Source organism: Budorcas taxicolor, chromosome 20 (genome assembly GCF_023091745.1).
Source record: "Budorcas taxicolor isolate Tak-1 chromosome 20, Takin1.1, whole genome shotgun sequence".
In the NCBI taxonomy this organism is placed as follows: domain Eukaryota; kingdom Metazoa; phylum Chordata; class Mammalia; order Artiodactyla; family Bovidae; genus Budorcas; species Budorcas taxicolor.
Window position 1 is genome coordinate 52095403 of NC_068929.1, and position 27629 is coordinate 52123031.

General features: G+C 36.9%; 1 protein-coding gene across 1 annotated transcript in view; it reads left to right on the forward strand.

Annotated features, from left to right (window-relative positions):
• The first annotated feature begins 23758 nt into the window (after positions 1-23758).
• LOC128065957 (cadherin-10) overlaps positions 23759-27629 on the forward strand; it is a 112775-nt gene continuing 108904 nt past the window's right edge. Inside the window, exon 1 of the mRNA XM_052659002.1 lies at positions 23759-23989. Within this exon, the coding sequence (XP_052514962.1) occupies positions 23759-23989 (231 nt within the window). The remainder of the gene's footprint in view (positions 23990-27629) is intronic.

Genomic DNA, 27629 nt, shown 5'->3' on the forward strand with positions numbered 1-27629 from the left:
ACTGATAACTAGCTAGAATAAAATAGTAACAGGAAGAGAGATGGGACATAGAATTTAAGACTTTTTTTTTTCATAATGCCAACCTCTCAAAGTAAAATAAAGGATCCGTTGATAAGAATAAAATTTCAGAAATTATAAACCTTTTCTAGAAATTGAATATTTAGATGTATAAATATTATGCAGTACTTTTTTGTCTCCTGAATAATTTATACAAGTGTACACTCTTAAATGCTTAATTATTAAAATATTTAATAGCCCATAAAGGAAAGTGCAATAAAGGTGAATATCCCTTTTAAAAACTGGCATTTATAATGGTATTTATCCTTTTACATAATAGGCCTCTTGACAGTTGTGAGGTGAGATTTCAATAGTGGTCTTGATTTGCATTTCCCTGATATTTAGTGATGTTGAGCACATTTTCATTTGTTGGTCATTTGTACAAAGATATAATTTGCAAACAGTAAAAATCATCCTTTGTAATATAAAGTTCTATAAATTTTGACAAGTATGTAGAGACTTACAACAAACAGAATAGATAGAGAATGTTGCCATCATCATCATCAAAAGTTTCCTGATGTCAATTTGTGGTGACTATACCCTAGAAACCATTATTAATCTGTGGTGTTATGTATTTCTAGACTTTCACTTCTTCAAGAATGTTATGTAAATGATTTCATGTACTATATATGTATTTTGAGGCTGATTTATTCTACATCAGTCAGTTCAGTCAAACAGTCATGTTGGATTCTTTGTGATCCCATGGACTGAAGCACACCAGACTTCACTGTCCATCACCAACTTCAGGAGCTTGCTCAAAACCAGGTCCATCAAGTTGGTGATGACATCCAATCATCCCATCCTCTGTTGTCCCACCCTCCTCTTGCCTTCCATCTTTCCCATCATCAAGGTCTTTTCTAATGAGTCAGCTTTTCACATCAGGTGGTCAAAAGTATTGGAGCTTCAGCTTTAGCATCAGTACTTCCAATTAATTTTCAGGATTGATTTCCTTTAGGACTGACTTATTTAATCTCCTGGCAGTCCAAGGGACTCTCAAGAATCACCACAGCTCAAAAGCAGATTCTTCACTGCTCAGCTTTCTTTATGGTCCAACTCTCACATCCATACATGACTACTGAAAAAAACATTGCTTTCACTAGACAGACTTTGTTGGCAAAGTAATGTCTCTGCTTTTTAATATGTTGTGTGGGTTTGTCATAGCTTTTCTTCCAAGGAGAAAGCATCTTTTAATTTCATCACTGTAGTCACCATCTGCAATGATTTTGGAGCCCAAGAAAATAAAGTGTATCACTATTTCCATTGTTTCCCCTACTATTTGCCATGAAGTGATGGGACTGGATGCATGATCTTCATTTTTTGAATGTTGAGTTTTAAGCCAGTTTTTTCCCTCTCCTCTTTCACTTTCACTAAGAGACTCTTTAATTCCTCTTTGCTTTCTACCATAATGGTGGTGTCATCTGCAGATCTGAGATTATTGATATTTCTCCTCACAATCTTAATTCCAGCTTGTGCTTCATCCAGCTTGGCATTGTGAATGATGTATATAAGTCAAATAGGCAAGTGACATATGCCCTTGATATACTCCTTTCCCATTTTGGAACCAGTCCATTGCTCCACATCCAGTTCTACTTGTTATTTGAACTACATACAGATTTCTAAGGAGGCAGGTAGGGTGGTCTGGTATTCCCATCTCTTTAAAAAATGTTCCACAGTTTGCTGTTATCCACATGGCCAAAGGCTTTAGCGTAGTCAATGAAGCATGAAATTCCCTTCGAAATTCCCTTGCTTTTTCTATGATCCAGCAGATGTTGGCAGTTTGATTTCTGGTTCCTCTTTGTTTTTTTAAATCCAGCTGGAGCATCTGGAAGTTTTCAGTTCATGTACTGTTGAAGCCTGGCTTGGAGAATTTTGAGCATTTCTTTGCTAGCGTGTGAGATAAGTGCAATTGTGCGGTAGTTTGAGCATTCTTTGGCATTGCCTTTCTTCATGATTGGAATGAAACCTGACCTTTCCTGTCCTTTGGCCACTGCTGAGTTTTCCAAGTTTGCTTTCATATTGAGTGCAGCACTTTAATAGCATCATTGTTTAAGATTTGAAATAGCTTAGCAGGAATTGCTCACCTCCACTACCTTTGTTATTAGTGATGCTTCCTAAGGCCCCCTTGACTATCCACTCCAAGATGTCAGGCTCTAGGTGTGTGATCACACCATCATGATTGTCTGGGTTATTACGATCTTTTTGTATAGTTCTTCTGTGTATTCTTGCCACCTCTTCTTAATCTCTCTGCTTCCATACCATTTCTGTCCTTTATTGTGCCAATCTTCCCCTTTGTATCTCTGATGTTCTTGAAGAGATCTCTGGTCTTTCCGATTCTATTGTTTTCCTCTATTTATATGCATAGACCACTTAGAAAAACTTTGATCACCATTGGCTATGCAATATTAGGAAGCCCTGTCCATAGTTCTTCAGGTACTCTGTCTATCAGATCTAATTTCTTGAATCTCTTTTGCACTTCAACTGTATAGTCATAAGTGATTTGATTTAGGTCATACTTCAATGTGGAGAAGGCAATGGCACCACACTCCAGTACTCTTGCTTGGAAAATCCCACGGATGGAGGAGCCCCATAGGCTGTGGTCCATGGGGTTGCTAAGAGTCAGACATGACTTCACTTTCACTTTCACTTTTCACTTTCATGCATTGGAGAAGGAAATGACAACCCACTCCAGTATTCTTGCCTGGAGAATCCCAGCGACGGGGGAGCCTGGTGGGCTACCATCTATGGGGTCGCACAGAGTCAGACATGACTGAAGTGACTTAGCAGAAGCAGCAGCAGCAGCAGCATACCTTAATGGTCTAGGGGGTTTCACTACTTTCTTCAATTTAAGTCTGAATTTTACAATAAGGAGTTCATGATCTGAGTCACAGTCAGCTCCCAGTCTTGTTTTTGCTGACTGTATAGAGCTTCTCCATTTTTGGCTGCAAAGAATATAATCAATATGATTTTTGTATTGACCATCTGGTGATGTCCATGTGCAGAGTTATTTCTTGTGTTGTTGGAAGAGGGTGTTTCTCTGAGCAGTGGGTTCTCTTGTCTAAACTCTTGTAGCCTTTGCCATGCTTCATTTTGTATTCCAAAGCCAAACTTGCCTGTTACTTCAGGTATCTCTTGACTTCCTACTTTTGCATTATGATGAAAAAGACATCTTTTTTTGGTGTTAGTTGAAGGAGGTCTTCATAGAACCATTCAGCTTCCACTTCTTCAGCATTAGTGGTTGGGGCATAGACTTGGATTACTGTGATATTGAATGGTTTGAACAGAAATCATTCTGTCATTTTTGAGATTCCACTCAAGAACTGAATTTCAGATTAATTTGTTGACTATGAGGGCTACTCCATTTCTTCAGTGAGTTCTTGCCCACAGTAGTGGATATAATGGTGATAGCTTATGGTGAATGTTGTCAGATTTGTGATTTCCAAAGGAAAGAATTTTGCTTGAAGACCAGGGACTCAGCTTCAGTCACTCAGAGCTTTGTGTGGCAAAAGTTATATTACAGTGTAAAAATGATACAGAAAACTTCTGACAAAGACATCAGAAGGGGGGTGGAGACTGACTCACTTACTAGTTTGGGTGGGGCTTTATATACTTTTTCAATGGGTTACTAGCAATAGAAAGGTCTTACCAGACCCACTCTCACATATACATCTTAAGATAACAGGATTATTCTGAACTATCTTGTTAAGAACAAGAAACATGTCCTCCAGTGAGATACATTGTTGTTATATAATCATTGTGAGTGAAAATCACTCAGTTGTGTCCAACTGTTTGTCAGACCCATGGACTGTAGCCCACCAGGCTCCTCTGTCCATGGAATTTTCCAAGGAAGAATACTAGAGTGAGTTGCCATTGCCTCCTCCAGGGAATCTTCCTGACCCAGGAATTGAACCTGTGTTTCTTGCATCTCCTATATTGGCAGGCAGATTCTTTACCACTTTCACTAACTAGGAAGCCATGCAGTGGTAGAAGTCAGGAAAATAAAATGGCTCCAAATGGAAATGCATGGTATATAGTATTGATACTTTTAATTAACTTAGTCCATCAGGGGCCATTTATGGCACACAGACACACACACACACAGACACACACACACACACAAAACAGTAGGAAATGCATTTCCTCAAGATGCAGAATACCTATTTAGAGGAATGATTTAAATGTCAGAGTATGTGAAATAGAAAGCCAGTGGGAATTTGCTATATGACACAGGGAGCTCAAACCTGGTACTCTATGACAGTCTAGAGGGGTGGGATTGGGTGGGAAGGAGGTTCAGATGGGAGGAGACATATGTATACCTATGACTGATTCATGTTGATGTATGGCAGAGACTAACACAATATTGTAAAGCAATTATTATCTAATTAATATTTTTTTAAAATCAGGGTATAATGCCATATAATAAGTAACTTCATGCAAAAGTTCAAATTTGTCATCTCCACGTGGATGGAGTATACATTGAAGTTATATCAATTATCCCAGGACCTAGGAAAGGTTGAGTAGCACTCTGCCTTAAAATAATATTTTGCAATTAACTGAATAGATGGCATTTTATAGATTGAGTCCTAATGGTCCAGTTCTGATGTACTGCCTCTTTTCTGACACTAGTCTTAACCCGCTGAGCTCTTATTGAAATGATGAATCCTTCTGGTTCCCACAGTGATTGTGACTGAATGTATGGCAAGTATATAATTGTTTCAGGGGCTAGTGCATAACCTCTTTTAATGTCTAAAAGCTTACGGCTTTAGTACCTTCAATAAATATAGGGATTTTTGTTATACTGATTTTTTTTCCGTTGGATTTGGATATCAAATGATTCAGTGAAGCTACTGTAAAGGTTAAAAATAATTGCAGGTAATAATTTCCCCATTGATTTTTCCACTACCAAAAAAGTGATATACACATATGCAGACACCAAAATTTTCCAAACTGGGTAATCATAAACTTATTATGTGAAATATTGCAAGTTGTATTTCATTTGGAATTCCAAGAGACCTAGGAGGGGATTGGTGGTAAGGCCAGGACCTGTATATGAGTTAGTGAGAACAGGGGATATCAACCTCTGAGTATAATTGTGCTCTTCAAGGAAAATTTCAAAATTCTGCCCTTTTTTGTTAAGTTTTATTGGGATATAGTTGCTTTACAATGTTGTGTTAGTTTCTATCGTGCAGCAAAGTGAATCAGTTGTATGTAAAAAATTTCCTTTTTATTAACTACTTTACAGTCTTAACCAATTCCAACTTGCTTTCCAGAGACATATTCCTTAGAAAAGAAAAATTATCTGTTGAATCTTTGTTCTCAAGGGGACTTGAATAATAAATTTATGCATAAAATTCAACATGTCAGTGATGTATTTCAAGTTAAAAGCAATCTGTAGAATTTATAAGTCTTAACACAATATTTTAGTAACATTTTAACTAAATATTCTTTAGGCATGGCAACCCAATCCATTATTCTTTCCTGGCAAATCCCATGGACAGAGGAGCCTGGCAGGTGACAGTCTATAGGGTCACAAACAGTTGAACATAACTGAAGCCACTGAGCATGCACGCACTCACCCATAATCTTACTGCATGTGTCCCGATACATCCACGGTCTGTAGTTCCCACACCTCCTGCGGTGACAAAAATCTCCCATTCCCAGTGGATCTGTCTTACTTGTGCTCAGTACACTGGAAACTAGCCAGGATGTCTTCTAGATAAGAGCATTAAAAGTGTAAGTTTTGATCATAATAACATCTATTCATTATTAAATAATGCAGGACATTTCAGAACAGTGCAAGGGAAATCTGGTGACCTGAGTTATATCTCTGGTTATGACACTAACTCTTGGAGACTGAGCACATCACATAACATTACTCTTGAAATTGTTTCCCTGTCCATCAGCTTAAGTTCTAAGAGAAGAAAATTATCTCTGAAGTTCAGTTTAAAACTACTTGATCATATATTTGCTGCTAAGGTCAGGGTTGATTTCTACATTAGGTAGAATAGGAGGGCTATAGTCCATAGGATGGTAAGAAGCTGGACATGACTGAGCGACTAAGCACACTACGCTGATGCACTGGGATGACCCAGAGGCATGGGTGGGGAGGGAGGTGGGAGGGGGATTCAGGGTTGGGAACACATGTACACCCATGGTGGATTCATGTTGATGTATGGCAAAACTAATACAATATTGTAAAGTAAAAAAAATAATAAGCACAAAGTAGGCACAGAGCTTAGGATCCTCATTATTTTGGGGGAAGGGGACCTTGAAAAATGTTTGTATTTTTTAAGTCAGAGGAAAAATTAAATTTTAAGTCAAAGATAATACTTCAATAAATAATATTAATATGTGTGTCTTTATTTGAATGCTGTTGAAAAATAAATTTTCTAATATTATTTTATCAACAAAGAAGCCCTTGAAGGCAAACTGTCCAGAGAAGTCATAACACAGCCCTAGCTATGGTGGACAAAATTGTGGCTGAAAGGTTAGAAGATTTGGAATTCACATTGTAATAGACCTGGGCTTCAATTTAGATTTGAATTTAGTCATCTTAGAATTGTGTCAAAGAAAGTGAAATCGTTTCCTTTCATCAGTGGACAGTCTTCTTTTTTCCTCTGAGCTTTGCACATTTTCCCCTTATTCATGACCCATCGTGTACTTAGGACCCATTTTTCTAATTCCTGGAACACAATTCCATCCCATTGTGTTCGCACAACTCAGTTTAATTCCTGCGCTTATCTGCAAACTTGTGCATATGTGTGCTCACACAACATGCACACCCATACACACACAATGACACCCTGCTTCCTTTTCCTGATGTCAGCTAAACCATGGTTTCCTCCAAAAAGATGCCTCAGACCACCTGTGTTTAGATTAGATCCTCCTTTCACCCATCCACACTGTTCATTCTTGGATACTGAGAACCATCTAGCTTCTCACTGAAATGTAACAACTTTCATATTGCAAAATACAAGGCACAGAGACAATACTCCATAAACACTGCCAAGAGAATAATTCTGAACCTCAGTAGCCTCATTTATAGAATGAAAATTCTAAACCTACTCCTCTCAGATGGGTAAAATCACATACACACTAATTTCTGTGGCTAGTTCATTGAGGAGTTCATCATAATATCACATACTACTCCAAGGATTTAAAAAAAAAACAATAGTATGCTTTAGTCTAGAGACTATACTTAGGCACTGATAGCTTTTTAAAAAGTTCAATAAGTATGAGAAGTTAAATCTTATATTCCCTTTTTGGTTCAGTTGAAAACTATGATGAAATTACTACTTAGGATTGAGCCAAACATTATGAAAAATGGACATAAATGATGACTAGTCTCTTTATGTCCTCAGAAGTTGAAATATAACTGATACAATGCTATGCCAGTTGTATATTTCAGCTACAGATATATAATTTTGGAGTTAATCCTTTTTATGTAATGGGCCTCCATGTAGAGGTAATGTAGGCTACCTACAATGGCCTTTCTGCTGCTGCTGCTGCTGCTAAGTCGCTTCAGTCATGTCCGACTCCGTGCGACCCCATAGACGGCAGTACACCAGGCTCCGCCGTCCCTGGGATTCCCCAGGCAAGAACACTGGGGGTGGGGTGCCATTTCCTTCTCCAATGCATGAAAATGAAAACTCAAAGTGAAGTCGCTCAGTCGTGTCCGACTCAGTGACCCCATGGACTGCAGCCCACCAGGCTCCTCCGTCCATGGGATTTTCCAGGCAAGAGTACTGGAGTGGAGTGCTGTTGCCTTCTCCAATGGCCTTTCTAATAATGTGCAAATACTGAAGCATGTTTATGGTTAAAAAGTACTGTTGATAAAATTTACTGCTTCTTTTATTTAAGCCTGACCATCTATCTCATCAGTGCCACCAAAATCTAGCTTTTATCACTGTGCTTATACTCATGTAATAACTATACTTTTATGTTAAGCATATTTTATTCATTCACAGTATATCTCCACATGTGCACTAATTTTGACTAATTTTCACAAATGAGTATCAGCTATAGTTTTTGCACTTTCAAGTATAACAATAAGAACTCATTTTGCGTTACTCAGTGAAGTACCTATGTCCCACATTCGCATAGTAAAGTAAGCTGAAGTAAGCAGTGCTTGTTTATACAGTATTGGTGCCTGCACAGAAGGTCTTTATAGAAACAAATTTGAATGGGAATGATGTTTAAGGGGTTCTATTTTCCAGCTATGGATATTTTTTCTTACATTCTATTAATAAAGTGAAAATGAGAAATGACACCCATCGTGGGTAGGAATTCCTAATCAAACTCCCAAACTCTCTCTCACTATCTCTTCACTCACTGATTTTTAGAAACAGTTCAAGTCCTGGATCAGAGAAAATTGGGTACCAGATGGCTATTATCCTAACATCTTCAAGTTACCCTGAGAGCATTCTTGCTACCAATTGCCACGTAATGAAATAAATCCTACTACAGCAGAATAAAACTTCCAGGAAGCAGCAGGTGTAATGTCACAGCTGTATTAGAAGTGCTAACTTGTTCGTGGATCAGGTTACGTCTGGGACTGTCACGCTGGCTTTTGAAGTTAAAAAGACTGCTGAGAAGGTAGCAAAAACTCTTGGGTGCTATTCTTTACCTTATTAGCAAGAATCTTAGAGAAAAGTGGCCTCACCAAGTTACGTGTTTCACTCGGCAGTGCTTCTCTTTACCCCAGTATGAGCTTTATCCAGCCATTGCCTAGGATTTATATGGGTTATATCTACTTTTGCAAATTATCTTGTTAAGATGTTACCATGTATAGCTGAAGAAGTGTATTGCTGGTTTATGTGCAAGCCATATGCCTGGAGAATAAAATTAATTTGGAAAGATCTTTCTTGAGTGGGGAATCTGAAGATTTTGAATCGGAGAAGTATAGCAAGGATCAAGCTTCTTGGAATTCTGTCTGTATTGACAATAATCCTCACAATGTTTGGTAATTTATCTGAGACTAGCAAATCTTAGAGTTTATTTTTCATTCAACAATAATATGTCGATCGTATTTGACTAATGTCTTGTGTGAGGGCTGTGGTGTTATATATAAAGAGAATATAAGCATAAAATGGTATAAATGGTCCTCGACTTGTGGTTGTGATTTTTTTTTTTTTTTTTTTTAGAGGGAGGAACCACGTTTCCCTCTCATTGAAATATTCTAGAAAAACAATAATATTCAACCCAGTTCAAAAAAATTTACTGAACCCTTGTGCAATCTCTGGGCTTCTCTGGGTGGCTCAGTGGTAAAGAATCCACCTGCTAATGCAAGAGACACAGGTTCCTTCCCTAGGTCAGGAAGATCCCCTGGAGAAGGATATGTCAACCCACACCAGTATTCTTGCCTGGGAAATCCCATGGACAGAGGAGCCTGGTGGGCTGCAGTCCATGGGGTCACAAGAGAGAGGGACACAACTAAATAGCAATTATGCAATCCCCATATTAGCAACTATGGATGCAAGACATAGATTCTGCTTTAAACTTACAATCTAAACAGAGACACATATGCAAATACATACTTAAAATAGAGTGATAAATATTCAATGTAGAATTATGTATTTTCTATGACATTAGAGCACAGTAGGTAATGTGTAATGAACTCTTGGAAAATATGATCAAGCATATGGACTCATATTATTTGAGTCCTTAGTGTAATGCTTTGATTCAATTATCTCGCAAAATGCTTCATACTAGATGCATAAAATGGTATCAGCTGCATAAAAAGGAAGTATTTAGTATGCACTGGCTCATTTTAATTGTATAAACACACCTGAAAAATGTTCCTTTATTTCTCAGTGCTGAAATTTCATTAGATTGTATTGGTGCTATGAAACTCTAAAAGGATTAAAATTGTTCATCCATGGAGGCTTGGGTTCGGTCTCAATAATCTTTAGCACTTTCTATTATGATTATAAATGGTAAAATTAAAGGGAATAAAAACTAGAACATTAAGATTCTAATCAACATAATCAACTGACTTGAAGAATGACTAATTCCCTTTATTAAGGATGGATTGCAGTTTAATTGATCACCTGTTATGTGTGGAGACCTAATTAATAATTGAGATAAGTCAAAATGCCTATTTTATTTCGTGATCTGATGTTCTTGGCTTCCTATGTAATAAAATTAACATTCTATAGAGAAAATAATGGTAATGATAAATATTTCAGAAGAATAATAAAGGCTGTGATTACAGAGATGAAATAATATTCAATGGGACAAATGCTTTAAAATGTACATATAGAGGAAAGCATAGTTTGTAGTATGAGAATAATTGCTGTAATGTGTGTAATGTGTGTGGTTTGAATCAGATTTTTCTAGTTAAACATATCCAAAAATGATTGATTATTTAGAAGACGTGTTCTGATCTTCCTACAATTGGAAAACAACATCTTATGTGTTATTTTTATTTTTCCATCAGTGTAATAAGCAGCACACCAGGCCTATAAAGCATTAAATAGGAAAAAGTCAAATGTTTTGATGATGAACTTCCAAGCAGGTGGTTCAGCTGTACAAGGGGGTTGTTAGAAATGCAGAATCTATGCCTCACCCAAGACATGCTGAATGAGATCATGGATATTTAATAAAAGCCCCAGGAGATATGAATATGTATTAAAGTTTAGAATTGTGGGAAGGCAGAATGCTAAGGGATGCTAATGTATTGATCTTAAACCTCATGTGGTATTTGTATTAAATTATTTTTGAGAGTAAATAAATGTAGTTTTATAAGAAGTTCTTCAAAATAAAATATGTTAACTAAATATGAAGCTATAGAATTTCATTAATTTTTAGCATTTTTTTAACACCAAGCAATATTTCAACTGCAGTCACAACCCAATTGATTCCTTCTGAGTATAACTGTTTAAAATTTCAAACAAGTACAACTTCTTTATATAATATTTTTATACTCTAAATTTAGCTTTAGTTTTTTATTGTGAGTAGCCCAACTTATTCAGAAAGGCTATTTTATAAACATATGAATTACTTAATTCAAGAAATGTTTAAACACACACACACACATACATATATATATGTATGTACAACAACATCCTATTCACCAGTGAGGGAAATTCAATAAAGTATAATTACCTTAGCAAAATTTAGAGTTGTGTATTAGTGGAAGAGTAGTTTATATACATAAAACTTACATGTCAGACTTGAAATTAAACAATTGAAAATAATGTGAAATAAAATTTAAAACTCATCTGGTTCAAGATATTGCTACTAATTAATGAATTATCAAGTACAGGTATTATCTTCCCAGTAGCAGACTCATTTTAAAAATGTTGATTTGGGTCTTGATGAAGTGGGTTTTTGAAATTAATTTAGCTAATATCTTGTATGATATGTTTTAAATAAGAAAGATTAAGGTTAAGAAATTTGCTACTAGATGTTCATCCATTTGTATGAAATGATGATTTAAAGCAGTGCTGTTGTTCAGTCAATCAGTCCTGTCCGACTCTTTCAGACTCCATGCACTGCAACATATCAGGCTTCCCTGTCCATAACCAACTCACAGAACTTGCTCTAACTCATGACCATGCATGATCTCATTCTCTGTCATCCCCTTCTCCTCCTACCTTCAGTCTTTCCCAGAATCAGGGTCTTTTCCAATAAGTCAGTTCTTCACAACAGGTGGCCAGAGTATTGTAGCTTCAGGTTTAGCATCAGTCCTTCCAATAAATATTCAGAATTGATTTCCTTTAGGGTTGACTGGTTTGATCTCCTTGCTGTCCAAAGGACTCTTAAGAGTCTTCTCCAACACCACAGTTCAAAAGTATCAATTCTTTGGTGCTCAGCCTTCTTTATGGTCCACCTCTCACATCCATACATAACTATTGGAAAAACCATAGCTTTGACCATATGGAAATTTGTTGGCAAAGGACTTTGTTGAAAAGTACTTGCTCTGCTTTTTTATATGCTGTGTAAGTTTGTCATAGCTTTTCTTCCAAGGAGCAAGCATCTTTTAATTTCATTTCTACAGACACCATCTGCAGTGATTTTGGAGCCCAAGAAATTAAAGTCCATCCCTGTTTCCATTGTTTCCCCATCTATTTGCCATGAAGTGATGGGACCGGATGCTATGATCTTCATTTTCTGAATGTTGAGTTTTAAGCCAACTTTTTCACTTTCCTCTTTTACCTTCATCACAAGGCTCTTTAGTTCCTCTTTGATTTCTGCCATAAGGGTGGTGTCATCTGCATATCTGAGGTTACTGATATTTCTCCCAGCAATTTTGATTCCAGCTTGTGCTTCATCCAGTCCAGCATTTCACATGAGGTAATTTGCCTATAAGTTAGGTAAGCAAAGTGCAATATATGACCTAGACCTACTCCTTTCCCAATTTGAAACCAGTCTGTTGTTCCATGTCCAGTTCTCACTGTTGATTCTTGATCTGCATACAGATTTCTCAGGAGGCAGATAATGTGGTCTGGTATTCTCATTTCTTTTAAGCATTTTCCACAGTTTGTTGTGATCCACACAGTCAAAGGCTTTTGCATAGTCAATGAAGGAGAAGTAGATGTTTTTTTTTTTTTTCTGAAATTCTCTTGCTTTTTCAATGATCCATAGATCTTGGCAATTTGACCTGTGGTTCCTCTGCCTTTTCTAAATCCAGCTTGAACATCTGGGAGTTCTCAGTTCACATACTGTTTAGCCTAGCTTTGATAATTTTGAGCATTACTTTGATAGTGTGTGAGATGAGTGTGATTGTGCGGTAGTATGAACATTCTTTGGCACTGCCTTTCTTTGGGATTGCTGTGAAAACTATCTTTTTCAAGTCTTGTGGCCACTGCTGAGTTTTCCAAGTTTCCTGACATATTGAATGCAGCACTTTCACAGCATCATCTTTTAGGATTTGAGATAGCTCATCTGGAATTCCATCATCTCCACTAGCTTTGTTTGTCGTGATGCTTCCTAAGGCCCACTTGACTTCACACTCCAAAATGTCTGGCTCTAAGTGAGCTTCACATCATTGTGGTTATCTGGGTCATGAATATCTCTTTTGTATAGTTCCTCTGTGTATTCTTGCCACCTCTTCTTAGTATCTTCTGCTTCTTTTAGGTCCATATTATTTCTTTCCTTACTGTGTCCATCTTTGCATGAAATGTTCCCTTGGTATCTCTAATTTTCTTGAAGAGATCTCTAATCTTTCCCATTCTATTGTTTTCCTCTATTTATTTGCATTGATCATGTGGGAAGCCTTTCTTATATCTCCTTGCTATTCTACATTCATATGGATATATCCTTCTTTTTCTCCTTAACTTTTCACTTCTCTTCTTTTCTCAGCTATTTATAGGGTCTCATCAGAGAACCATTTTGCCTTTTTGCATTTCTTTTTCTTGGGAATGGTTTTGATCACTGCCTCTGGTACAATGTAATGACCTTCTGCCCATAGTTCTTTAGGCACTCTATCAGATCTAATCTCTTGAATCTATTTGTCATTCCCACTTATAATTGTAAGGGATTTTATTTAGGTCATACCTGAATGGCCTAGTGGTTTTCGCTACTTTCTTCAATTTAAGACTGAATTTGGCAATAAGGAGTTCATAATCTGAACCACAGTCACTTCCTGGTCTTTTTTACTTTTTTGCTGACTGTATAGAGCTTCTCCATCTTCGGCTGCAAAGAATATAATCAATCCGATTTCAGTATTGACCATCTGGTGATGTCTATATGTAGAGTTTTCTCTTGTGTTATTGGAAGGGGGTTTTTACTATGATCAGTGCCTTCTCTTGGCTAAACTCTGTTAGACTTTGCCCTGCTTCATTTTATACTCCAAAGCCAAACTTACCTGTTACTCCAGGTATCTCTTGACTTTCTACTTTTGCATTCTAGTCCCCTATGATGAAAATGACATTTTTTCTTTGGTATGTGTTAGTTTTAAAGGTCATGTAGGTGTGGTGGCACATTAAGTGGGAGATTGGGGTGGGAAGAACTTAGAGCCATGGAGGGAAAAAAAAAAAAAAAGCAAGGGACTATATTGACTGACCATGTAATAGGTGTACTTGGTGAAATGGAAGCATCAGTGTGTGTGTGTGTGTGTTATTCCATTAGTCATGTCTGACTCTTTGAGACCCCGTGGAGTATAGACCTCCAGGCTCCTGTGTCCATTGGATTCTCCAGGCAAGGATACTGGAGTGGGTAGTCATTTCCTTCTCCAGAGGATCTTCCCAACCCAGGGATCGAACCTGCATCTCCTGCATTGGGAAATCAACTCTAAATATTCATTGCAAGGACTGTTCCTTTGGCCAACAGATGTGAAGAGCCCACTCATTAGGAAAGACTTGGATGATGGGAAAGATTGAAGGCAAAAGGAGAAGGGGACAGAAGAGGATGAGTTTGATAGATAACATCACTGACTCAATGAACATGAATTTGAGCAAACTCCGAGAGATAGTGGAGGACAGAGGAGTCTGGCATGGGGTTGCAAAGAGTTGGATGTCACTTAGCAACTGAACAACAACAAACTGGAATAATTATTATTTGTAACATTTATAATGGAGGAATAAGGCTTTGAAAAAGTTAATAAGTAGGTTTTTAGCAACATAGAACATACCTGGGAAAAATTAACATTAAGCAAATTAACCTGGTTTGTTTTGCATAATTTATAATTTCTATTTCATTTTGTGTGTGTTTATGAACTGCTGATATTTTTTTGGAGTAGTTTTGTGTTTCCAAGAAAATAGAGAAGGTACGGAGTCTTCTCATATACCCACTGCCTCCACAACTGCATGTCCTTTCTCATTATCAATATCCCTCTCCAAAATGCAACATTTTTTTTACTGAGGAGGGACCTACTCTAAACTATCCTCAAGGTCCTTAGAGTTCACTCTTGGGTGCTGTGCATTCTGTGGATCTGAACGAATGTTTAAGGACAAATGTATAAGCTTTTTGAAGATCCTGTGGATACATCCTTTTGTTCAGAGATTCTTTCCTCAGCCAAACTGAGTCTACCAATAAGCCCATCAGATGTTCTCTTTACTTATAGTGATTTTTGTCTCTCATGTTTATTTTTAGATCTTTCTTAGGATTTCCATGACTCTGCTTATATTGATCATCTGTTCTTACATGCTTCTTATTTTGTTCTTTAGAGTCCTTAGAATATTAATCAAAGTTGCTTTAGATTTCTAGTTTGATAATCCCAACACTCCTGCTATGTCCCATTTGGATGCTTGCTCTTATCTCTCCAATTTGCACTTTTTTGCCTTTTGGCATGGTTTGTAATGTTTTGGATAACAGGATATGATGCACTCAGAGATGGAGCTGATGTAAATAATCCTTTAGTAATGCTAGTGGAGGTGATGGAATTCCAGATGAGCTATTTCAAATCCTAAAATATGATCCTATTAAAATGTTGCTCTCAATATGTCAGCAAATTTGAAAACCACATCAATGGCCACAGGACTGGAAAATGTCAGTTTTCATTCCAATCCCAAATAAAGGTGATGGTAAGGAAATTTCCAACCACGGTACATTTGCACTCATTTCACACACTAGCAAAATATTGCTCAAAGTCTTTCAAGCTGGGCTTCGACAGTACATGAACCAAGAAATTAAGATGTTCAAGTTGGTTGTAGAAAAGGCAGAGAAACTAGAGATCAAATTGCCAGCATCTGTTGGACCATTAAAAAGGCAAGGGGATTCCAGAAAAGCATCTACTTCCGCTTCATTGACTATGCTAAAGCCTTTGACTGTGTGGATCACAACAAATTGTGAAAAATTATTAAAAGAGATGGAAATACCAGACCACCTTACCACATCCCATGAAACCTGTATGCAGATCAAGAAGCAACAGTTAGAACTGGACATGAAACAAACGACTGGTCCAAAGTTGGGAAAGGAGTAGGTCAAAGCTGTGTATAGTCACCCTGCTTGTTTAACTTATATGCAGAGTATATCATGTAAAATTTGGGGCTGGAAGAATCACTAGCTGGAGTCAAGATTGTGCAGAGAAACATCAAAACCTCAGATATGCAGATGACGCCACCCTTATGGCAGAAAGTGAAGAGGAACTAAAAAGACTCTTGATGAAGGTAAAAGAGGAGTGAAACAGCTGGCTTAAAACTCAACATTCAAAAAGAAAAAAATGACTATGGCATCTGGTCCTATCACTTCATTGCAAATAGATGGGGAAAGAATGGAAACAGTAACAGACTTTTGTTTCTTGGGCTCTAAAATCACTGCAGATAGTGACTACAGCCATGAGATTAAAAGATATGACAATCCTAGACAGCATAGTAAAAGGAAGAGATATCAGTTTGAAGACAATGGTTCATACAGTCTAAGCTGTGGTTTTTCTACTAGTCATGTATGGATATGAGAGTTGGACCATAAAGAAGGCAGAGAGCCCAAAGAACTGATGGTTTTGAACTGTGGTGTTGGAGAAGACTCTTGAGACTCCCTTGGACTGGAAGCAGATCAAACCAATCAATCTTTTAGGAAATCAACCCTGAATATTCTTGGGAAGGACTGATGTTGAAGCTGAAACTCCAATACTTTGGCCACCTGATGCAAAGAACCAATTCATTGGAAAAGACTCTGATGCTGGGAAAGATGGAGGGCAGACAGAGCAGGGGGCAAAAGATGAAAGGGTTGGATGGCATCACTGACTGAATGGGCATGAGTTTGAGCAAACTCTGGGGGGATAGTAGAGAACAGGGAAGGAAGCCTGGCGTGCTGCAGTCCATGGGGTCATGAATAGTCAGAGACAACTGAGCGACAGTGTGATAGATCTTCCCGGCCCAGGGATTGAACGGGATCTCCTGCTTTGCAGGCAGAATCTTTACCAGTTGAACTGTCAGGGAAGCCTAGGGGTGGGGCAGGAGAAGCATTCTATAGTCTGTGACTAGTTCTTAGTCTTTCAGTGATTCTGTGCCTCTGGACTGAACTTCACAAATGTTTCTCAAGGTTTTCTCACTCCTTAGGTGGGCCAGAATGTATTTCCTCTTTCCCTATGTAAGGTGGTACTAGTGGTAGAGAACTTGCCTGCTAGTTCAGGAGACATAAGAGACATGGGTTCGATCCCTAGGTTGTGAAGATCCCCTGGAAGAGGGCCTTCCAACCCACTCCAGTATTCTTGCCTGGAGAATCCCATGGACGGAGGAGTCTGGTGGGTTACAGTCTCTAGGGTCGAAAAGTCACTACTGAAGCAACTTTGCACACGGGCAGTTCTCCAGCAGGTTAAGCTCTGGTTGACTGATTTCCCCTGAGGGCTGGCCTTATTAAGAGCAGAATGATCTGATGTATGTAAAAATGTTTCCTTTACCCTCTCCCTGGAGAAACACAAGGGGATTTTTCTCAGATATTTACTATGGAAACTTGGAGGTGTTCTTGACGGTAAATCGCACCATGTTGAGGACTTTCCTCTTGGAGATTTTAAATCTCCGAGTTATACTCACTGAACCTCCAGCAGTTTATCAATTACAGTTCAGGTTTGCCACTCCATTACTGGTTCCGGCTGATTTCTGCTCATGAGTCTCTGGTCAGTTAAGCTGCGCTTCCTTCTGTTCATTTATCTATCTTCAATCTTGGAGGCAGTAGTCCCTGAGTCCCCCTGCATTGTTATGAATCCAAGAAGAGTTGTTAATTTTTTAAGTCTGTTCAGGTTATCTTTGTTTTTAGGATGGAGTGGTATTTTTTAAGCTCCGTCCTTGCTTATGAACTTAAAATGTCATTCTTTTTTAATTGCTTAGTAACATTCCATTGTATGCATATAATACAATTTGTTCATCTATTCACCTGTGACACTGACTTTTCTCTAGCCTTTCCCTATGCACATTTTAGATGAATATCCTTTATTCCACTTGCATAAATGTCTAAATCTGCTTGTCTTATTGGTACTGTAACAACTCACAAACTGAATGACTTAAAATATTACAGATTTATCTATTAGATCTCTAGAGGTCAAAGGGCTTCCCAGTGGCTCAGTAGTAAAGAATCTGCCTGCCAATGCAGAAGACATGCACTTGATCCCTGGATAGGAGAGATCCACTGGAGAAGGAAATGGCAACCCACTCCATTATTCTTGCCTGGAGAATTCCATGGATAGAGGGGATTGGCGGGCTACAGTTCACAGGGTCACAAAGGAGCTGGACAAAACTTAGCAGCTGAACAACAGCAAGAGGTCAAAAGTCTAAAATCAAGATTTCTGCGTGGGTGAAGGGGAAGACGATGCTCCAGGAGAGTAGCCATTGTTTGGTTTCTTTACCTTCTAGGGTGGCCTGTAATCCTTATCTACTGCACTCTTACTTGGGACACTCTAACCTCCAGCATCTGTGATCATCTCTTTTACTGACTGATCCTCCTGCCTCCCTCTTATGAGGCCCCCTGTGATTACCTTGTATGTGTGTGTTCAGTTGCTTAGTCGTGTCCACAGTCGTGTTCAACTCTCGCAACCGCATGAACTATAGCCCATCAGGCTCCTCTGTCTATGGAATGTTTCCAGGCAAGAATAATGGAGCAGGTTGTCATTTCCTACTGCAGTGTATCTTCCTGACCTAGGGATTGAAACTGTGTCTCTTAAATCTCCTGAATTGGTAGGCAGATTCTTTAGCACTGCACCACCTGGGAAACACCTGTGATCATATTCAAAGAAAATAAAAGTGCTGGTCACTCAGTCATGTCACAAAGTGACTCTTTGTGACCCCGTGGACTGTAGCCCCCACAAGCTCCTCTGCCCATGGGATTTCCCAGGCAAGAATACTGGAGTGGGCTGCCATTCCCTTCTCCAGGGGATCTTCCCAGCCCAGGGACTGAACCCAAGTCTCCTGCATTGCAGGCAGTTTCTTTACTGTCTGAGCCACCACTGATTTTGTCTAAATGATCCAGGATAATTTCCTAGATCCCCAAGATTTTCAGTGAATCATATCTCTAAAATTTCCTTACCCTGTAAAGTAGCATATATATAGATCCATATTTTAGAATTCAAGATATAAACATCTTTGAGGGGCCATTTTTCAACTTACTACACTGTTTCAAAGAGTTTATCTTATTTGACAATCCCATCAAAGGTGTAAAAGAGTTCTCATTCCTCCACATCCTCACTGACATATGCTTGTCATCAGTCATTTTAGTTTACATTTCTCAAGTGATGAATGATGTTGAATATCTTTTTATATATTTTTTGCCCTCTATCTTCTTAGGTGAAGTGTCAATTCAAATCTTCTTCCAATTTTTATTGGGTTTTGTGTTTTTTGATGGTTGGTTTTGAGAATTCTTTATATATCTGGATACAAGTCTATAATCAGATGATTTACAATCTGCTATCATATACTCATGCCAGACTAGGATGTGTCTGTATTCCTCTTAACAATGTCCAAACTCATCAAGTTGTATACAATGAGTATTTCAGCTCTTTGTATTTCAATCTCACCTAAAAAAAGTGGTTAAAAACAAAAATGTGATAAAGTGATAGCATGAAAAAAATGAAAATACTCAGGTTATATTTGACAAATGTGGACAAGACTTATGTACTGAAATCTACAAAACATGACTGAGAGATACATATAGTGTTCATAGTTCAGGAGAGTCAATGTCGTTATGATGCTCATTTTTCTCAAATTTATCTATAGATTCAATACAATCTCCATTAATATCCCCACAGATTTTTATATATAAAATGCAAGGTAACTATAAAATTTAATGGAAAATGCAAGAAGTTCTATAATATCCAAAAAAACGAAAATTAAAAAACTAAAGTTGGAGGACTAAGATTATTTGATTTCCAGACTTACTAATTATAGTGATTAAGACAGTGCTCTATGGGTATAAAGATGAACAAACAAGCAAATATATATGAGTCCAAAAATATATAAATACACATAGATATACAACTGATTTTTGACAAAGTTACAAAAGCATTTCAGTGGAGAAAGGATGCACTTTTCAGCAAATGGTGCTAGAAAAATTGGATATTCATAAGCAAAACATCAAACTGCAATTCATATCTTGAGCCATATACAAAGTTTGATTCAAATTGGACCATACATGCTAAGAACTTAAACTATAAAACTTCTAAAAGAAAATACAAGAGAAAATGTTTTTGACCTTAAAGTTACGCAAAAATTTTTAGATATGAGACCAAAAGCACAATCTATTAATGAAATAAATTCATATATCTAATTAGTCATGGTTAAATGTATTTTTATTTAAGCTTGTCATTGCTTGAGATGGTTTTATCAAATACATGTATGGAGAATATATTTAAATATCTTTTAATTATCTTCAGTTCAGTTCAGTCACTCAGTTGTGTCCGACTCTTTGCGACCCCATGAATTGCAACACGCCAGGCCTCCCTGTCCATCACCAACTCCTGGAGTTCACTCAGACTCACGTCCATCAAGTCAGTGATGCCATTCAGCCATTTCATCCTCTGTCGTCCCCTTCTCCTCCTGCCCTCAATCCCTCCCAGCATCAGAGTCTTTTCCAATGAATCAACTCTTCGCATGAGGTGGCCAAAGTACTGGAGTTTCAGCTTTAGCATCATTCCTTCCAAAGAACACCCAGGCCTGATCTCCTTTAGAATGGACTGGATGAATCTCCTTGCAGTCCAAGGGACTCTCAAGAGTCTTCTCCAACACCACAGTTCAAAAGCATGAACTCTTCGGTGCTCAGCTTTCTTCACAGTCCAACTCTCACACATCTTAAATCAGTATTAAAATGCATTTAACTATATATTCTTCAGAAAATATTTTATGAAATAATAGAAACTAAAATAATAAATGAAGTCGCTCAGTCGTGTCCGACTCTTTGCGACCCCGTGGACTGCAGCCCACCAGGCTCCTCCGTCCATGGGATTCTCCAGGCAAGAATACCGGAGTGGGTTGCCATTTCCTTCTCTAGGGGATCTTCCTGACCCAGGGATCAAACCCAGGTCTCCCACATTGCAGGCAGACGCTTTAACCTCTGAGCCACAAGGGAAGCCCCCAAAACAAAATGGTGTGTGTGTGTGTGTATATATATATATATATATGTAGCTCCAATTGTTTACTAACAACTTTTAAAAATGCAATGTCCTCATCCTCCTTCCTAAAAATATTGATAATTAAGCTTCTAAACCTATAAGTAAAGTTATATTGTATTGAAAATAATCAATATAGCAAGTGCTAGCAAATAGTTTTAAATTAAAAAAAAAAAAGAGTTGAAATGAGAATCTTGCTTCAATAAGTTTTAAGGCTTTCATAGAAGATAAAAGAAACCCTCAATTGTACAAACTCTTCTCTAACTCTTAGGAACAGTATAAATTTCTGGAGAATACTGTCTAGAGTGTTCTGATGCATTTAAAAAGTCAAATATCATTTTGGTAAATGTTCCTATTACTTAGAATCCAATCAATCTGAGTTTCTGTAAAGTCAGTACTTTGTGATGTAAAACCATTTTATGCATCTGATAATTTCTTTTCTCCCAAGTATAGCATTACATGACAGATTTTAATACAGGTTATATCTGTCATGTTGAATGCTTCATGTGCTGTAGAGAGTTCCATAGTCATACACTCTGGGGAAATACTGCTTCATCTTTAATCTTACTTCTGAAGCATAATGTCATTAACCTTTAAATCATCTGAATAATAAAACAAACACGCAAATAAGTAAATATATTGCTTAAAAATCTTTGTGAATGAAACCATACATGTAAATGCTGGAGCATGTAAGAATACATTGTCATATTAAAGAAATGAAACTCAATCCTCTTGGTCCTCCAACCACTTTTTATAACGTTTTTGGTCTCCCAACCACTTTTTGTTGTATTTTATCATATCCTGAAATAAAATGCATACCTAACTGAAAATAAAAAGAAAGTAGGAAATTTTAAATAAAAATAGCCTTAAGAATAATATAAACAAAGAATAAAAGTAATGATGATTTGAAAATATTATTTTCATACATAAATATTTGGGCTTAACTTTATAGAGGAGTTAATGATGCTCAGATGTTCGGATCAATTTATAATTCATGCATTCATTCAATCAGATTGTTTAAGGAACATCTACCATGTGCAAGATTCTGTTCTAGGTACTGTGAAAACAATAGCAAAGAAAAGAGCAAAGTTCCTTTTTTACATGGGATGATGACAGGCAGAATATATGCACAATAAATAATAAATAAAACACATGTATATTGAGATCTAGAAAATATTAGGGGAGGTTTCAAGAAAGATCCAAAGGAAGCAGGGGCTCTACCTATGTGGATAACTACATGGAAAAACATTCCAGTTGGAGAGAAAAAGTAAAGAGGTCCTGGTTGAAGAGAGGGGTATATGAGGTATATTGCAGGCTGAAGCAAGAGGGACACTTGGCTGGAAAAGAGTCAATTTTGAGTAGTGACCTGAGGGATTGAAGTATAGCATGAGGTCAGAGAGAAGACCAGCAGTTATGAAAAGGAGTACTCAGTTGTAGGTCTTTGTGAGATGCTGGGTTTTAATCAAAACGAGGTGGGAAGCCATCAGAGAGTTTTGTGCAAAGAAGTTACATGATCTGATTTACATTGTAGTGGGATTACTGAAAGACTTCCTGGGTAGCTCAAATGGTAAAACAAACAGTAAAGAATCTGCCTGAAATGCAGGAGACTTGGGTTCGATCCATGGGTTGAGAAGATCCCTTGCTTAAAGGAATGGCAGTCCACTCCAGTATTCTTGCCTGAAGAATAACATGGACAGAGGAGCCTGGTGGGCTACAGTCCATTTGTTCACAAATAGTCAGACATGACTGAATAAGTAACACACACACACACACACACACAGGATTTACCAGAGATACACTGCTGAGCAAAAAATAACTGCAGGTGGAGAGCAGTGAGAAGGCTGGGGCATCATGGAATTCCAGATTAGCATAGGGGCAAGTCTGTGGTGATACATTGTGCAAATGTGTCAAAGCTGGAACTTTCAGCATGATTAAATCCTTATACACAGTAGTGTAAATTATGTCACATGTTGATTTACTGTAATTGTGATTTTTATTTTCTACTCTAGGAAGCTCTATTTGTTTCACAGATCTACCTGAGAGAGGAGAGAAGAAAAGTCTTCAACTGAAGACGCTCAGATTTTTTTTTTATTTTGGCTTTTTTTATCTTTGAGGTGGATGAAAATTGAAGAAACCGTGCTGCTGTTTAAAATAATTATTTGAATATCATTGCATTGCATGATAAGTGCTTATTTCCTGTAGTTATTAAAAATCACTATTTTGTTTTCAGAATTTTAATTTATGTTAAATTACTTTGGGAAAGTTGACATGTAAAATTAACTACATCTCCACTCTATACAGGGGTTATAATTCCTAAAAACTAGTAAAGTTCCAAAAGGAAAAAAAAAAAAAAATAAGGCTTAATATGTCCTTTCTTTGGAATTTGTTTGAAATTATTTGCAATCATCTATTCTTATAGACATCTTATTAGACAAGTCATATCTCCAATGTCATATCTCTAGCAATTACTTTATGTAAGAGAGGGAAGGTAAATATTTTCATTGCTATCATTAATTAATCTTTGTCACATTAAATTTAAAGTGACAGGTAACATTTATAATGTTGTCAACTGACTTTTTTTAATTTGTTTGTTTGTTTGAAGCTTTTGGAAACATGTCCAAAACATTGATGAAATGTTGGAAACCAGTTGAAATACAGTAAAATTCAACCGAGTAAAATAAGACTCCTTTTTCTTCATCCACGTTGGAAATTGTCAAGAAGTGAACTATGACAATATATCAATTTTTGCTACTATTTCTACTCTGGGTATGCCTGCCACATTTCTGTTCTCCAGAGATAATGTTCAGAAGGACTCCTGTGCCTCAGAAAAGAATTTTAGGTGCACGTGTACCGAGGAGTGATGGCAAAATACTTCATCGTCAAAAGCGTGGTTGGATGTGGAATCAATTTTTCTTACTGGAGGAATATACAGGATCTGATTACCAATATGTTGGCAAGGTAAGTCTGTATTGAAATTGCAAATATTTACATTCTTTTATATATATATATATATATATATATATATATAATATCTCATAAGGAATACTTGAAGTTTGTAAAAATTACCATTCTTACAAATTTTATTCTTTAAATATTTCTAAAGCAATATTTGATTATGGAATACAAATTAGAATTTTAAAACTATGTAATGAATACGGAATGATAAATATAGGAGTTCACTTACTAGAATTAATTCTGCCTACTACCTCATGGATTAGAGGTAACAAAATTGCAATTTCAGAATTTGTATTTAAAAATCAATGATTGGAAGAAAACTGTATGTCAATCTAGTCACTTAAATTGACAATGCATGAATATTTACGCATATAGTCTCATTGCTGTTGACTTTAGTGAGGAAGAAAAGATGTATTTAGAAGTTCTTTGATATTTTGCAGAATGAGAAAGCAAATGTCATTAGAAACATGACCTAAGGCCAAAAGAATGCTTACTTATAAGAAAATGTATTCCAAATATTAATGTTACTTATTTTTCTAAAGTCCTACCACAGGTACATTTATGTAAGGGAGAAACAAATGGAAAGACAAGCAGTTAAAGTAGTTTTCTAATCAGGATATGATCATATGAGGAGATTTCATGCTGTTCAGTTATAAAAGTTTGGGAAGAAAATGATCTGTGGTTAGGAATGGAAGGATAAATGTGACAAAATTAACGATGAATGCTTTTATACACTGGGTTGTATTAATTTCAGTTTTCTTTCTTGGCACCATCTGAATCTAATCAAAATTAGGTAATTTCTTAAAGAAAGAATTATTTTAATGGTGTTATTATTTTTATGGACAGTTTATGAAACTATGTTAAAGGGAAAAAAAGTTAAACACACAAAAGACAAACAGATATAATCACATGTTCTTACAGCTCTAGTGAAGACTATAAAATTATGATAGCTCCATGATTGTGTCAGCAGTTATTGCATCAACCTAATTAAAATCATGCTTGAAGTTTTTGTCTTCTAAGAAAAAGAATTTGAGAAAATATATGTTCATTGATTTTTAAACACTTTAGTATGTTTTTTCATGTTCCAGTTATTTCAATCCTTTTAAAATTTCTGGCAATATAAGAATGATGGCATTAAAGGTTAAATGTCATATTGCCTGGAAGGAGAAAAAAAGAAACGGCAACCCAAGCAATTTTACCAGAAAGCAAGCAGTAGTGGACTTATCACAAGTGTCATCTGATCAAATGCCTGAGATCAGAAGGTGAAGGCAAATTTTATGGTTGCTGCAATAGGCAACTTTCAGTTTATGTAACCAACCACATGAAAATATAATAACTGAAATTTGATCCATACAAATTATAAATGGTTTCATTTGGTTCTTCCTAGACATAGCAGTTATTTGCATAGATTTTCCTTCATCTAGTCCTTAATGAGTAATAAATGTTGCTAAATTGATTATTATTGCATTATGTGCTGTTGTGATAGTCAAGCTACTTTATGTGCTTTCATTTGTACTCTCTACAAAAAATATCAATAACTTGAAATCAAAAACTTCATGTCTCCTTTTCTAACCCTTAGATTTTAATATTTAGTTGATTGGATTAACCTGAGTTGTATTGGACTGAATTCTCAGAGTGGTGGTCTGGTACCACTTAACTCTTTCGTGGGGAACACTAATGTAGAATTTACATTACTATGGGGTATTAAAGACGGTAAATACTTAAAAGACATATGCATTTTGATAAGCAACTCAAGTGCTGCTTCCATAGTCTGCTCTATAAAAGCAAGTCAGAAAACTCTTTAATAAGTAGAGTCATAAGGAAGTTAAAGAATGTGCTCACCAGTTTCTTCTATGTGTTCTGAGCTACCAGATCAACAGAAATAAATATATTCAATGCTGTAACTCTGACTTTACTTCTGATATTCAGAGCATCTGTTATTTAGCTTATATTTCAAGTCCATTTTGTATTTCTATCATTTATTCATGTAGTGACCTATGAGTATGTATGCTTGATCTCAGTCTTGTCTAACTCCTGCAACCCCATAGACTGTAGCCTGCCAGACTCCTCCATCCATGGGCTTTTCCAGGGAAGAATACTGGAGTGGGTAGCCATTTCCCTCTCCAGAGGATCTTCCCGACCCAGAAATTGAACCCAGGTCTCCTGCATTTTAGGTGGATTCTCTAATGACTGAGCTACGAGGGAAGCCCAACCTGTGAGATATCTATCTTTAAATTTTCCTTGTCTATTGCCTTATACAATATAATATATATATAGTATATGTGCATATTATCATTGAATGTTTATATTGCATTAATTACTTATATAAAGATCTTATTTTAGAGATAAACATATCAATGTGTGTATGCAAAAAAGATAATATGCAATATAGAATATTTTATAAATGTGCATTTTAATGAATATAATAGGGGCTAAGATATATTCTCTTCATAAGATATAATTTTTTTTTGAAATTTCCTAGATAGTCTTTCCAACATTACTTATAACAAATGTATTACATATTCATTCTTTCAGAAATTCTGGTTCTAGTTTTACTTTGTTTAAAGTAAATATGTAATATTGATGCTAAGTGATTCAACGAATAGTTTAGTTTAGAGGTAGAAGTTATAATTGTTCCAAATACTAGACACATGGGAAGACAATGACAGACACTCCATTGTTGTGGGAAACATAGTGGGAGCTCTGAGTAGAGTCAGTGAAGAGACTTACAATGGGGAATTGAGGACAAAACTGAAAAGCACATGCATAAAGAGGGGGAACCTTTAAATACCGAGCAGCCAATGTGAGAAAATGAGAAAGTGAAAGTCGCTCAGTAGCGTCTGACTCTTTGAGACCCCGTGGATTATGCAGTCCCTGGAATTCTCCAGTCAAAATACTGGAGTGGGTAGCCTTTCCCTTCTCCAGGGATCAAATCCAGGTCTCCTGAATTGCAGGCAAATTCTTTACCAGCTGACTAACAAGGGAAGCTTGCAAAACAGCCAATAGATCCTGTAAAAAAATGGATGGCATATAATTTCTTATATAAAAACCCATTACTGCTTACAGAATTAAAGCAAGAGAAAGAACCCCTTGTCCTCATTGGGTTAAAGCAGAAGAAAGCTTAGGAAAAACATGTAACTGCCAGTCTAAACACTCATATATATCCTTGCTACTGCCACTATTTTTCTCTCTCGGTGCTTAAATCAGTTAACTTCTTCTGGCCTTCATTTCCCATCTACTGTGTGATCATATCAGTGGTTTTGCCTTATATATAAATATATACTTATATTTATATATTTACCACTGAGCCACCAGGGTAGCCTATAATGTACATTATATATACATCAGTTCAGTTCAGTTCAGTTGCTCAGTCGTGTCCGACTCTTTGCGACCCCATGAATCGCAGCACACCAGGCCTCCCTGTTCATCACCAACTCCCAGAGTTCACTCAAACTCACATCCATTGAGTCGGTGATGCCATCCAGCCATCTCATCCTCTCTTGTCCCCTTCTCCTCCTGCCCCCAATCCCTCCCAGCATCAGAGTCTATTCCAATGAGTCAGCTCTTCTCATGAGGTGGCCAAAGTACTGGAGTTTCAGCTTTAGTATCATTCCTTCCAAAGAACACCCAGGGCTAATCTCCT